A 15,808-nucleotide genomic window follows, 5' to 3' on the forward strand; every position below is an offset into this window, starting at 1 on the left:
TCATCTTTAGTTATGGTAATTTGTGCCAATAACCCTCGAAATGGCAAAAATCCAATTAGATACAAAATGTTTTCCTTAAAACTACTGTCTATATTTTTTTCTAGAACAGCTATTGTCTCTTATGTTTTTTCAAATGATATGGAAAACCTTGCTCATAAACTTGGTAGCTTTTTTTCATTATTGATTCTAGTCTTTACCTGTTTAAATGCATCCATATGGTTATCCAATCCCCATATCCAATTCCTTCTTATCCCTATTTATTTTTCTCCAGTTCTCTATTAGCTCTAATTTTTCTAACATTTCATTCACTTCCCTTACTTCTTCTTATTTATTTTTTGGTTCGATTTATCTAGTTGTGATGGAGAAAGGTTAAGGTATGATACTAGTATGGTTTACTATCTATTTCCTCCTTAAGCTCCTTTACATCTCCTTTAGAAATCTGAATGCTGTATTTGCTTGTTATTTATACTGCCTTTAATCAAGATGTAATTACCTTCCTTATCTCTTTTAATGAGATCTATTTTTGCTTTAGCTTTGTCTGAGCTCATATTTGCTACTCCTGCCTTCTTTGTCTCAGTTGCAGCCCAGTAAATTCTGCTCCACCCTCTGACCTTTACCCTGTGCATGTCTTCCTGCCTCAAGTGTGTTTCTTGTAGACAACATATGTTAGGATTCTGGTTTTTAGTCCATTCTGCTATCCACTTCCTTTTTATTGGTGAGTTCATTCCACTCACATTCACAGTTATGATTACTGTCCCATATCCAATTAATTGGCTAGCTCTCATTAATTCTATTGCTACAACAACTCTTCCCTTTTTTTTCACTTTGTATTCTCATGGCTACTAACTGGTTTGGGAGGACACTCATCACTTTCACCCTGGACCTTTTGCAATGTCTTTCTGACTTGCCTTCCTAATTTTATTCTCCATTAATTTATCTCTATAAAACTAAAACACAGGTGTGAACATGTCACTTCCCTCATCAAAAATCTTCACAGGTTCCTTATTGTTTCCAGGATGAAACACAAAATCTTTAGTCTGGCATTTGAAATGCTATCTGGCTCCCATGTACTCTTCAAGACATATATTATTCACTTCATTGTACTCAAACTTTCCTACCCAACTGTCCCCTCTGCCTAGACTGTACTCTTCTTTTTTAGAATCACTACCTTCCTTCTTGAAGGCTCAGTTCCGGTGCTACTACCTCTGAAAATTTTCTTTATGTTCTCAGTTGTTAAGAGTTCTTTCCTGTATTTGCTTCTCTGTTCACATGGAAAAAAGAACACATTTATTGTTATTTTTGTGTTCCTAGCACACAGTTATACATAGTAGGCAATCAACACATATTTGTTAAGTGAATTGAAAGGTTAATTTGTTCTTTTTCACAAGCTTTTGGTGTCCATCTTAGTAACTCTTGCTTCTAACCCAATGGTCAAAAGCCTATTTCTACTGTGAATGCAATACCTTCATTTTAACTTTTCTCCAGTAATTTAACACCCCAGCCTTTCCCTCAAGGTTTCTTTCCTCAGTTCCCAAAGTTCCTTGCATATACACAATTTAAATTTCTTTGTTCAAAACAAATTCATAATGTTGAAATGCTGTGACCTATTTTTCCTTCTGTTTCCTTGAATTTACAAGATTGAAATTTGCTCCATACATATTATTTCCTAGATCTAACAACAAAGGACAGCCAACCTTCACTGAGCAGTTTAAAGTGTTACTAGATTGAGTGTTTTTTAAAAAGATGTTCATAAGAAAGAAAAATTAGTCTGACATACATGATTAGATAGAACAGTGTAAAAATATAAAGAACAGTGTAAAAATATAAAGCCTGATTATCCATATTTTAGAGGTCATATAATTTCAGTTCTATAAGACTGCATTAGATATAGGTAATCAGGATTCATTCAATAGACTCTTAAAAGTAAAACACATAGAGCACTATGCTAGGCACTGGAGGAGATATAAAATTTAACTGAGATATAAACCCTTCCTTCATGCACTTTACAGTCTAGTGGAGTGCTAAGAAAGATACACACCTAAATATACAATATTACATAGCAAAGTGCTATATGAGATCCAAAAAAATATTCTTATTGGGGAGAGAAAGAGAAAATAAGGGGAGGGGATCACGCAAGGACTCCTGAAGTCATTTCAGTTGGATTTCAAAGGATCTGTGGAAATTAAAAAAAAAAAGTGAGGGAGGCCATTCTAGGAAATGGGATAAAAGGAGGAAAACAGAAGGCATTTTTGGAGTATAGGGAACAGTTCAGTTTGGTTGAAGATGAGAAGAAAACAATTAAGAAATTACTACTCTCATTGTTAACATTTACTTACCCTGAAAGTATAATGTCTATGCCTGATATTATATGTTAGTTCTTCAAAAGATGTGGAGTTTCAAAAACATGAAATTTAGATAACAATCCTCCCACTTATAAATAGATGGTTTTAGGAGTTTCTATGGCCAAAGATAATTCATCACCTACTTACTAATATAGTCTAGTGATAAGATTTTCTCAACTTGAGGTGGCTGATAAAGCAGAAAAAAGAAAGATAAAAACTCAAAGGAGTACTATATAAAGTAAAAAACAAAAAGACTATAAATGATAATCATAACTAAAAGATGTTTTTAAAAAAGATGACAAATCAGCAAAGAAACCTTTTGCTAATCGATAAAAAGAGAACAGAAAATCAAATGACCAAAATAAAAAATGAACAAGGTGAATTCATAATTGAGAAGAAAAAATAAAATTATTAGAATGTACTAACTTGTAATTTTATGCTAGCAAAACTAAGCATTTATAGGAAATGGTTCTCTAAATCTAAAATTAAATTTAAAATAATTCTCTATATCTAAAATACGAAATAAGTTTTAAAACTGTCCAAACTAGATATCTAAAATAACTCAATCTCAGAATGAAAAATCTTATAGTCCATAAATGATCTACCAAAAATAATTTTTTAATTTGAAAAATTTTATTTAATTAATTGAGTTAGACTATTTTCCCATGGTTACATGATTCATCTTCTTTCCCTTCCCTCCTCTCACCCCACTCCTATAGTCAACGAGCAATTCCACTGGGTTTTAATGTGTATCACTGATCAAGATTATATTTGTACTAGGGTCTGAAACGTATGGCTCTCGAGCCATATCTGGCTCTTTTGAGGGCCAGATCTGGCTCCTTCTGCAGGAGCCATAAAGTCAATTTTTTTCAGGTACTGTTACAGGGCGGGCACTGTGAGCACTGTACAGCTCTCACGAAATTACATTTTAAAAAATGTGGCATTTATGGCTCTCACGGCCAAAAAGGTTGCTGACGCCTGGTTTAGAGTCTACATCCCCAATCATATCCCCATTGACTCCCAAAATAATTTTTGATCTAGATAGATTCAAAAGTACATTCTGTGAAAAGTATGAAGTATCTGTCCTAAAAATAATTATTCTTAAAAACTGAGAAAAAGAAACAATAAATCCCAAAATTTTGCATTAAAAGAGATTCTGAGAGGGTTGCAGCCACTCTCAGGTTCAGGATAACTTATTGGGTGACTTTCCCTACTACTATAGCTCACTAGTCTTCACTGGTGTGCTTCATATTAACAATAAGACATTAAACTTAATTTGTTTTTAGCAAAAGCATTTACTAACATCATAGTAAGGATAGTTAGTTATAAAATACTTCACTACCACAATCTGGGGCACACTCTTCCTCAGATATAGTTTCTCTTGGAGATCACTAAGGGAAGGAGTATCCTTACTCAGGTGGATGTAAATGGAAGATCCTCTGTTTGGGTCTCAGTTTCAAGCACTGACAAAAGGGCCATGGATATTATGATTTCTTGGCAGTTAGTCCTTGTACTTAAGGTAGCTTCTATGACAGTTATTGTGGGGAGGATTAAATGAAGGTCCATGAAGTTGCATCTACTCTTCTGTGTAGTTAACATTAAATTATATCAATCCTCAGGGAGAATGAAAGGAATGGTCTTCCTAGTGATAGAGAAAAAGGAATCTGAAATATTTTGCTTCTATTAAAAACTCCCTTTATAACAACTTTGCGTGGACAGAAAATAAGGCAGATGATATTTGGTGATTGACAGCAGATTATTAAGAGATTAACTTATACCTTATGAAGGCTGCTAAGCCTAAGTGGTCTGGTTAGTCTAGCTCCTGGGTGAGTAGTATCAAATTTCTGATTTCGACAATGTTTTTTTCTGCAATTCTGAGCCTAAGACCAGTCCAAAGCAGTTTACTTTTATTTAGAAATGCATTCAGCATTATATTCTTGATGGTTAATCAAATTTTCCTTCATATTTTCATAGTTTGCTGGGCAGAGAACTCAGATATCCCATTTCCTGAGGGCACTAATGACTGCATCTTTATTGATGATGAAATAATGATTAGGCCAGAGGAGAGCATAGAGGTAGAGACCTTCAGTCACATGAGAAATAAAAGGTAGGAGATTAACCCTTAGAAAATTTAGAGTTTGTGAATTTTAGGTTTAGTCTCAGTGAAAAATTTAAGAATACACTAGATAGGACGTAGCTAGGTGGTTCAGTGGATTGAGACCCACAGCCCTGCCAGAGATGGGAAGTCCTGGGTTCAAATCTGACTTGAGATACTTCTAAGCTGTGTGACCCTGGTTAGGTAACCCACAGGTAAACCCCCATTACCTAGCCCTTACCACTCTTCTGCCTTGGAACCAGTACTGTGTATTGGTACCAAGGCAGAAGGTAAGGGTTTTACAAACAAACAAACAAATAAATAAATAATAAATAATAAATAAATAAAATGATACCTTCATCTTCACACTCTTAATTAATGGGGCTTTGTGTCTTCCCTCCCAGAGGCTATCTTTGATAAATCAGTACTACCCCAAGAAAAGGGAGCTTTCTTCCCACTAGTAGTTTCTTGGATCCAGCCTTCAGAAGGGCTGTCTTGATCAGGATGGACTTCTAGACATGGTCCAGTTGTTCTCCACCCCTCAGATGGTTCTACACACCCTCAGGGAAGCAGTCCATGTCCCCCTTAATTGGCAGGTTCCCTTTCCTTCAGGAAGCTCTGGAGGCCCCTTAGCTCAACTGGATTAAACTGAATGTCAATATTAATGGGAGTCAGTTCCTCTGAATGTATGTCAATCAAAGTTTAGTTGATAAGGATCTTATATTTAGAGCTGATGGCCTGTTATCCTTAGTACCCTCTGCCTCTTTTTGAGTTATTCTGCTCTCATCAATGCATGACTGAGGGGTACTTTTGTATTTTCCGTATTTCATGGATTGCTATGGCCAAAGTATTCATTACCTACTCTTCAACCATGACACTGGAGAGTAAGGTTCTCTTATGAGAGAGAATGAATGCTGCCCAATTCTTTGATAGTATTAAAATAAAAATGCCACATGTTTTAAGAGACTAGATGGAGATCAAGAGATTCCTAAATAGGTGATTCTTATTTGATGAGCACATATTTAAATTTATACAGATAAAGGCATGGTTATCAAATCTTCGGATAATTCAAAGCCAGTATAGAGACTGAGAGTTAACATGACTTGAGGTCAAAATAGATCCTGACTCACTAAAATGATGGACTACCTTTAAGAAGATTAATGCTTTGTGAAGTAAATGCAAATATCTACTTTGGGGTTAAAAAAAAAATCAACTGAAAAAGTACATGATAGGGAAAAAATGGTCAGAAAATCATTCATTTGAAAAAAAACCTATGTGTTTTAGTGGAAGGCAAACTCAGTATACATCAAGTGTATGACAATGTAAACAAAAAAGGTGACTATAACACTTAGATAAGGAAAACAAACTTTATAACTACTTTGTTACCATATTTAACAAAAAGCTTGATGATTTTATTTTTATTTTATTTTACTTTAAATTATCAAAATAAAAACCCTTATCTCCTCTTAGAATTGATATTAATATTGGTTCCAAGGCAGTTGGGGTTAGGTGACTTGCTCAGGGTCACACAACTAGGACATGTCTGAGGTCAAATTTGAACCCTGGACCTCTAGGCTTTAGGCCTCTATCCACTGTACCAGCTTGATGCTTTTAAAGAGAGATTATTTTGAAAAGATATGCATGGAAAAAACTGTCTTTTAGGAATGGCAAAAGTAAACAATAAAGAATTTAACTGGTAATGAAAGTTAAAATGACATTAATAATTATTTATAATTACTGTAATTATTTCTTCTTTATATTGGTGAGGAAGAAATAGAAACCTAATAAAAACAGGATCTTTGGTTGACATTTTCCAATATGATTTTTAAATAAATTATTTTGAGTGAAGAGTTTTAGAACTCTCTCCATTTTAAAGTTTTCTATGAATAAAACAAAAAACCTTATAAAGTCAAGGCATCTATGTTAAAATACTTTGCCAATAGGACAGCTAAGGGGCTCCACGGATACAGAGGCTTGGAGTTGGAAGGACCTTGGTTCAAATCTGATATCAGACACTACCTAGCTGTGTGACCCCGGGGAAGTCATTTAAATCCCACTGCCTAATCCTTACCACTCTTCTGTCTTGGATTGATACTCAATATTGATTCTAAGATAGAAGGTAAGAGTTTAAAAAAAAAAGTCCTCTTCACCTCTACCTTCCAAAAACCTCCCAAAGATTCAACATTACAATATCTAAAGTTCAAGTTATTCTTTTCATATGGTCTGAATACATCTTTATAATATAACAGACTTGTGTTTGTTTGACAAATGTGAAGATTTAAACTTTTGGGATAAGAATTCAACACATGCTAAAAATTGTTTGGAAAATTACAAAGCATTCTGGCAGAAACCAGTATGTACCAATATCTTATACAACTTAGTAATATAAAGTCAAAATGAATATGTGACCTAGACAAAAAGGGAGATGTTATAAGTAAATCAGAAGAACATGGAAACACTTTCCTATCATATTTATGGCTAGGAGAAGAATTTATGAATACACAAGAGAGAGAGCATTGTGAGATGTAAAAAGGATAATTTTGATTAAATTTAAAAGGTTTTTGTACCAAAAAAAACAATGGAGCCAAGATTAGAAGGAAGGCAGAAAATTGGGGAAAAATATTTTCTAGATAGTATCTGGGATAGAGGTCTCATATCTCAAATATATAGAACTTTGTCAAATTTATAGGAATATGAATCATTCCCCAATTGATATTTTGACTCTCCCCTGAGACAGCTCCCCTACTTTGGCACTGACATTTATTACTCCCTACAGGGGTTGTTGATATCTGCGATCACTGGCTTATCAGGTCTGATAATTATAATCCCTATAGGAGGGTGATGTCTTATGTTACTATCAGGTTATGTATGTGTTTGTATCTCATCCTCCTGAGAGGGGATTGTGAAGGTATCCTAAAGGATCATAGACTAAGAATTTGTTAAAAGTAATTTTAGGGAAAAATGTAGCCAATGGTCTGGACTAGGAAAGTAGATATCTTGGAGAAGATGCTGTGAGGATCAACATGATTCCAGATGGACTAAAAAAACCAAAACAAAACTGCAACAGATGAAATCAAGCACTACATCATGAGATTCTGAATAAGTCTTTGGATATAATGGAGTGAATTGTGGGGGGTTGGGCTCTCCATCCACTTCTATCCTTCCCATGCACCATTATTTTATCTTGATTATAAAACCCTTGTGCCTAAAAAGGGGAATGGCCCTAATGGCTCTTTGTCAACGCATCTATCAATAATTTTTAATATGTTAAGAAACAATCCTCTATGAAATGTATAATACCTTTAGGTCCTTATGTAACCTGTTGAGACAATTATACATGGAATGATTCATTGGGGAGACTAACATGCCTCCCAAAGAATCAGAGGGGGAAATTGTATGGACTTAACATAAATCTGTATCCCTCTTTCCTTTCTGAAAGGAAAGTTTTAAAAATCCATTTTGGTCTCATCCCTACCCTTTGAATGGATTGGAAAAGAGGTCTGAGGCTTCTCTGTATAAGGAGACGTCTCTGGCTCCCTGGCATCCTGGAAGATGATGGCCTCTTGTCCCACATGACCCCTGGTTTCTGGATGATTGGCCTCTAATTTGGACTTAGGTGAAGTCTGTCCAACCAGGGAGATCCTAGAAAAACTGACATCACCAGAGTTTTATGTTAGGGATGAAGGAAGAGCATCACAGTCTCTTTTTGGCTATCTTGGAGGGGCAGCACACGCAGTCTTTTCGCTAGTGAACTGAGATGAGAGAGTAGCAAACTCAGATTAACTAGGCAAGCAGCCATGCGATTATGTGCCTTTTCTCTTTCCAACCCACTTTTACTATCTAATAAATAATTATAAAATAATATATAGTCTCCAGAGAATTTTAATCTTAACAGATAAAAGATCAAAGGATATGAACAGGCATTTTTTGGAGGAAGAAATGAAAGCTATACACAGTTATATGAAAAAATACTCTAAATTGTTATTGATTAGATAAAAGTAAATTGAAACAACTTTGAGATACCATCTCACAGTTTTCAGATTGGCTAAAATTACAGAAGGGGAGAATGACAAATATTGGAAGGGATGTGGAAAAATGGGGATATTACTACACTCTTGGTGGAACTGTGAACTGATCTAACCATTTTGGAGTGCCAACTGGAGTTATATTCAAAGAGTTATAAAATTGTATATACCCTTTGACCCAGCAATACTACTATTAGATCTGCTTCCTAAGGTGATTGAGGGAAAAGGATTTTTCTATTTTTTATTTCTAATATTTCTATTATATTTCTAACATTTATATTTCTTATTTATAATATATTTATAGCAGCTTCCTTTGTGGCAGCATAGAACTAGAAAATGAGGGGATGCCCATCAATTAGGGAATGGATGAATAAGTTGTGGTATATGATTGTGATGGAACACTACTGTGTTGTAAGAAATGATAAGTAGGTTGATTTTATTAAAAAAACATGGAAAGGCTTGCATGAAATAATGAAGAATGAAATAAACAGAATCTAGAGTAATTATATAGAATAATAGCAATATTGCTTTGAGAGTAAATGTGAATGACTAAGCTTTTCTGAGTTATTAAGATTCAAATCAATTACAAAAGATCTGTGAAAGAAGAGCCCATCTATCTTCAGAGAAAGAACTGACATATCGAACTATGTATTGTAGTTTCACATATATATTTGTGTTGAATGCTGGCCTTCTCTAGTGTGAAGTTGGGAGAGAAGGAGAGAAACAACTTGGAACTCAAATATAATTATATATATTATACACATATGTATATACATGAAGAAAAAAGACACCAGGCATACAGAAACAGGCAAAATGCAAGGTACTTTAGGATTTATTTAGTGTAATTCTGTCTTCTTGTCAAAGTTAATTGGTAATTTAAAAATAATTAGGATTTTAAAATTTCTTAAGAAAATGTCCAAAGACACTACTTTAAACAAGAATAATTTGTCATCCATGAGGCTTATTTCCCTATTCTTACAGTAAGTCAGTTGAATAAAAATTAATCTAAGTAAACATATTTTCCTTGAACCAATTCTGCTTTGGCTTAGAAAGCAAATGTTGTTATGTACAATTAAAAAGTTTCATAATTAGTACCTGAAATGTGTTCTTCCTGCTTTTAAGTTTCCTTCTCTCCACTGAGCAGTGACATCAACAGGTTCAAGTAGGCCTTCAAAAATATGATGCCACAGATAAAGACCTGGTAGCCAGGAAAAAAAATAAATATTTTATGTGTGCAGAGGTGTGTGTGTGTATGTATATATGTATACATACATACACAGATGTATACATACTATATTGCAAATGTATACATTTATATAATGACTTTAAATTTACTTATTTATTTCAATTGACTAGAGAAACATTTCTTCTGCTTTGCTTCTTTATGAACTTTCACACATGGCCCCAAGTCCATTTTCCTTGTAACTCTGGGAACTAATTAGTTACTGCTTGAAATGAGTCCCATATTCAAAATGAACCCACAAATGTTTTAATATTACTAATATTCTAAATACCATTTTATGGATTAGAATGTTGGTCTCTATTGTTCCATTCATTTGCAGAAGAGGCGGTGGGGAATATGGATTTGGTGGGGCAGAATGCGAAAGGTCAATTTTTTTTTTACTATTTATTTTGTTCTCTTTGTTCTCTTTTTTTTTTCTTTTTCCTTCTTATAAGGTATAGCTCTCTGGGAGGAGAAAGAGATAGGGGGATGAAGGAAAATCTTGGTAATCTATTAAAAATATACAATATCAATATCAGTCATTATTAACATTCACCTAAACATGTACAAACACATAATCAAGACTGCTATCTGTAGTAATCCATGAATAACTGGGTGGAACACAGTTTTAACATCTCAAATGGGGCATTACACGAGTGTTTAAACTGTTCTCTTCCACTTAACTTAAGAGATACTCAAAATTTGCTCTAGAGGCCTAAGTTCCAGTAGAATATACGACTAGGATATAGCTATGTACAGAATAAATACAAATAAATACGAAGTAGTTTAGTCATTTGGGAGAGAGGAGACTAGTAGTTGGCAGGATTAGAAAAGGCTTCATGTGGTGCTGGGGCTGCATGTCAAAGGAAGAGAAGCTTCTATATGATGAAGAGTGGGAGATGATGGAAGGCATCTCAGGCATTGGAGACAACCAGTGTCAAGGTGTGGGGATGGGAGGTGGAATATTCATAGGAGAATAAAGAGAAAGCCAGATGGGGGAAAGGCCAGATGTACCTAGTTCACACAGCTGCCAAAGTATATTCTTTAAGCCCAGGTCTAATAATGCCATTCTGATACTCAAAAAGCTTTAGGATATGGTTGCCTGCTTCCCTACTGCCTTAGGATAAATTCAGTCTCCCCTGTTTGGTGTTTGTAGTCTCTTACAACCTGGCTCTAAACTATCTTCAGGCTTATTACATGCTATTTCTCTTTACATAACTCATGGTCTAGTCAAACCAGTATTCTTGCCATTCCTTATACCTCTTAGTTCTATACCTCTTTAATCAGTCTCTGCCTGAAATGCATTTCATCCCCAATTCTGCCTTTTGGAATTCTAGGATTCTTACAAGGCCCAGTTCAAGTATAAACTCCTACTTGAGGCTTTTCTTGATCCTCTAGCCTAGATGCTGTGGTTTTCCTTTGGAAAGAACTTGTATTTAATTTGTATTTCCTTCTAAACATGGGGACACTTTTGTCTTTGAAGGTTCAGTGCCTAAAATAGTTTCAGCACATATTAGATACTTAATAATGCTTGCTGAATGAGTTGGAAAAAAAAAAGAAAAAACAAGAAAATGTTTATTTTAATAGGACACACATAGAAATGGTTATAGACAGAGAAATTACTCCAAATTCCAATGTGTATATGCAGATCATCTAAAGATTAGAGCACTGCAAATACTTACAAAATGGGTCAAGGGTGAGAAGATGACACTGCATTCAATTATAGCAACTCCAAATAAATTTATTGAGAGATGTGAAGATAAACAAAGGTATCAGTTGTTGATTGAAAAAACACCAACACCATCTTTGGTCAAGTAGAAAAAAATTACAGACTCATAAAGTTCTCCTCTAATAGGATGTTCTTTGTTGCAAGTTAATATCATATAAGACTCTATAATGGGTGAGATGATGGAGATAACTTTGGGATTGAGAAGATCATTATATTTGTGAGTTGGGAAGTCCCTGGCAACCTGGAAGAGAATGTCCTTCCTAATTTGTAATTATAAGTCGGGGGATGTATGTGTGGTGGTGATTAAAATGTCTGTATTCTGGGACCCCAACATTCCAATGGTATCCCTAGGCTTCACTTGTTAAAACAGATATACATCAAAACATGTCTAGCAAAACAAATTGCAGCACATGAATGTAATGGAAAATTACAGAATGTGTAAGAAAGTTGACTACAGAGAATCATGGGAATACTGACATGAACTGATACAAAGTGAAGTAAGCAGAACTAGGAAAACAATATATACAATGAATATAACAAAGTAAATGATAAAAACAAGAGCAAAATAACAAAAACTTACGTTTCTAGAGTTCATGACTAGAAATGGTGGGAGAAGAGCTAAGACAAAGTGCTTCTTGTCTCTGAGTGCTGTAAAATTATAATGACTGTTTTTTTTTGTAGAGGTGGTAGTGTGGTGGGTTAGGATATGGAACTCTGCATATGTCACACTTTTTTAATATGCTAATTATTTTGAACATTTTCTCCTTGTTTTAATTCATTATAAAGGATGACTCTCCAAGAGGGGAGAGAAGAAAGATGCTTAGGGAAATATAGTTGTTATAAAAGCAAAATATAGCAATACATTTTTTTAAACAGAACACAACCTTTCATATGTTTTGCTCATGTGTTCTTCGGGTTCAGTGATCTCATCACTTCTTGGGTTTGGACCACTGCATATAACGCCAGATTTTTTTTCAATATGTTATTTTAGATCAGTGGTTCCCAAACTTTTTTGGCCTACCGCCCCCTTTCCAGAAAAAATATTACTTAGCCCCCTGGAAATTAATTTTTTAAAAAATTTAATAGTAATTAATAGGAAAGATAAATGGACCTGTGGCCATCACCGCCACCCTGGATCGCTGCAGCACCCACCAGGGGGCGGTAGCGTCCACTTTGGGAATCACTGGCTTAGATGAACTTTCCCCTCCTCTTTTAAATTTTTCATTATAAAAGGTGACTCTCTGGGAAAGGGCAAAGATGCATTAGGAAAGGTAAGTAATATACAAACAAAATATATCAATAAAAAATTATTTAAGAAAAAAAGGCTAATCTTTGCCTTATCCTGTAATAATGTTTCTAGACTTTTTTCCTTTTATACAAATTCTAACCATATTTCAAGGCCTATCTCAACTCTCAGTTAAACCATGATTATCCTTATTGGCATTCCAATTACTCAACTTAATCTTCCTCTCTTGCAAACTCTTAGAGCATTTACTATCCAGTGGATATAATCAATGCTTAATTTTATACTGTTTTTTAGAATTCAATATCATTTTATGTATTCTTAGTCCAATATTTCTCAATTCAGCTGTAAGCTTTATGAGGGTATGGACTGAGTGTTTTACTACTGTGTTATACACAATGCTTAGCATATGTAGAGAAGACATAATCATTCAACAAATATTATTGCCTAGTGCTCAGAAGAGCACAGAAGGCCTTCAGAAGAAGATCCAGACAAGTTCGATAGCTTTGAAATTAGTATGCTGAATTTTATAAAAATATAAGCTAGATACGTAATGAGAGATTTGTGGTTTCATGTCAAATACTTTTGATATGGTTGTTCTGTGTATGTAGAAATGCTCATTTGTTGATACAGCCCAGTTCAGAATAACAATAAAAATTCAGAATGCTTCTAGTACAATATTATATCATATATACTTTAAGAGCTTGATAACTGGTCACGGATGAAGATAAAATACACTCAAAAATACCAATTAAATTTAATGTTACAAGCAAAATTATGTGATGTATTTTATTATAATTTGATACAGTAACTCACCAATGGCAGCCTTGCCCCAGATCTGTACCTTGAGATCTATTTTTCTTTTCTGAAATATCTTTTTTTTAAGCATCTGAAGGCTAGTTTCATATCTACGTTGTGGATCAAGTTGCTCATTTTTTTCTTCTGCTTCCCAGGGATTCCATTCTTCATTATTCAAAGAGGATTCTGTGTTTTAAAAAGCATGTTAATATGATATCAAGTACATCTTCAAGAATTCTCTATGAAAGATTCCCAGGACATTGAAATGCATATAACTTAGGGGAAACAAAATAGCTTAAGGGAAAAAATGGAGGGGAAAGGAATACTTTCAAAACATAATTCTCACTACTTTAGCTATAGCTTTCTTCAAACAATTTAAATGTTAGATATATCTGCTTTCTTCAGAAGTTTAGTAGTTTATTGTGGAAATAATGAAAAGCAAAATCTGATTTAATGTAATGAATAGTATACAATTAAAAATTTTAGCAGTAGCTAGTTCATTATTTAATGAATTTCTGAGTTCTGGAAAAGCTTGAGAATTAAAATGTGAAGCAATATAGATTTCTTCTCCAAAGTGGCTTGTTGAACTGGCTAAGGTATATCATTGCAGACATTCATTTCTATGTCTTTATTGACTATTACATAAATATTCCTCTGTGCATAAAAATACCATATTTCAAAGACAATGTAACATTTATTCACTATAAAAATTACATACAGCGTCAGAGTAACAACCAGTTTTCAAATATTTATGTAATTATTCTGCAGAGTCCAAAGGAAAAAAATAATTTCCTAGGACCAGTCCTCATTCCATATAGGTCAATGTGCTGCTCTAGAAAATATTTCACAAAAAATCACCTTCCTGAATTCTCATGAGGGTGTTTCTTCTAATCTGGGTAGTACCCAACTTGATCATAATTCATTGAATTCAGCTTTAAACACTGGAGAAGAGTCCAAGATAATATGCAAAAAGCACTCAGATCCTTCCTGGAGTCTGCAGATCTGGGTTCAAAACCTGACTTATGCCATCTTGGGCAGGCCATTTAACCTTTTGGGGTTTCAATGTTCTTATCTGTAAAATGGGGCAAAACTGCACAATTTCTAAAGGTCTTTCCTCCCCAACCATGTCTAAATTCTATGATACGATAATAGCTACAATTTTCAGACAACATTCCTGAATTTTTCTGATATGTTTTGTTTTTAAAACCCTTCCCTTTGAGTCAATACGATGTATTAATTCCAAGACAAAAGAGCAGTAAGGGTTAGGCAATGGGAGTTAAAATGACTGGACCAGGGTCACACAGCTAGGAAGTGTCTGAATCTACATTTGAACTCATGACCAGGTCTCCAGACCTGGCTCTCTAACCCCTGTGCTGCCCCGTCTTTTTTTTTTTTTTTTTTTTTTAAACAAATGTTATTTCACATGATGTTTACAACAATCCAGTGGAGTGCGATACCCAAGATCACACAACTAGGAAGTGTCTGAGGCGGGATTTGAACTTTAGTTTTCCAGCTCCTAGGACTAGCGCGGGAAGGGGGGGGGGAGAGGGGCGGAGTCAAAGAAGATGCCTGATACCCCTCCCCCACCCGGCTACAGCGGAAGGACTCCGAGCACGCCGCTGGCCGAGCGCGGGCGGAGAGGCCGTCAGCACCGCCTCCTCCGCGCAGAGTGGGGCAGCACTACCTAGGTTGGGAAGGGAGGGGGTGGAAAAGGAGGGGTGCGTTCATTACCTCCCCGGTTGCCGCGTCGACCCTTTCCGGGGGCCGTCCCGTCCCTTAGGCCCTGCAGAGAGGCGGCCGCACTTTGACGGCTTCGGCGCCTGCCGAAGAAGACGCTGTAGGCGGCGTAGAGCGAGAAGAGGCAGTAGGTCGCTATGAGCGCCGAACACAGGCGCTTCCGCGTGAACCGCATTCCGCCTCAGGCCGCCATCGCCGCCGCCGCCGCCTCCATGGTGCCCGGAGCAGAAGCCGCAGCCACCGCGCGCCGCGGTGCGGACACCTTCCCTATTCCCACTTCCTCCCCCACCCCGGGAGGCGGGGATCCCGCTGCGGGCCCGACGGCTCAGCGAGCGCCCCCTCCCCTCTGTCCCCGACCTGGCGAACCCAGGGCGGCCTGACTCCTGGGCTTGAGAAGGGAGAACTCGGGGTGGCGGCACGCACGTGCGCATGAGCCGAGCGTCCTTAAGCTCCCCTCCGGGCACTGGCTTCTCTGGGATTTGTTTTATATTTTTTTAATGGGCAAGCATTAAAAAAAAAAAAAAAATTGTCAGACGTTTTTGTTCTTTCCTACTAAAGAGAATCCTTTTATCATAAGAAAGGAAGAAAACAGCTTTTCATTAAGAACTCGTATCTAG

The 15,808-nt window shown here is 35.9% G+C and overlaps 1 protein-coding gene across 1 annotated transcript in view; it reads right to left on the reverse strand.

Annotated features, from left to right (window-relative positions):
- RXYLT1 (ribitol xylosyltransferase 1) overlaps nt 1-15,372 on the reverse strand; it is a 34,811-nt gene extending 19,439 nt beyond the window's left edge. The window contains exons 1-3 of the mRNA XM_044677513.1: nt 15,186-15,372; nt 13,473-13,640; nt 9,558-9,660 (exon numbers count right to left, since the gene is read on the reverse strand). Coding sequence (XP_044533448.1) covers nt 9,558-9,660; nt 13,473-13,640; nt 15,186-15,366 — 452 coding nt within the window. The 5' untranslated portion in view covers nt 15,367-15,372. The remainder of the gene's footprint in view (nt 1-9,557; nt 9,661-13,472; nt 13,641-15,185) is intronic.
- Between the last annotated feature and the right edge of the window lie 436 nt (nt 15,373-15,808).

This window comes from Gracilinanus agilis, chromosome 5 (genome assembly GCF_016433145.1).
Source record: "Gracilinanus agilis isolate LMUSP501 chromosome 5, AgileGrace, whole genome shotgun sequence".
Lineage (NCBI taxonomy): Eukaryota > Metazoa > Chordata > Mammalia > Didelphimorphia > Didelphidae > Gracilinanus > Gracilinanus agilis.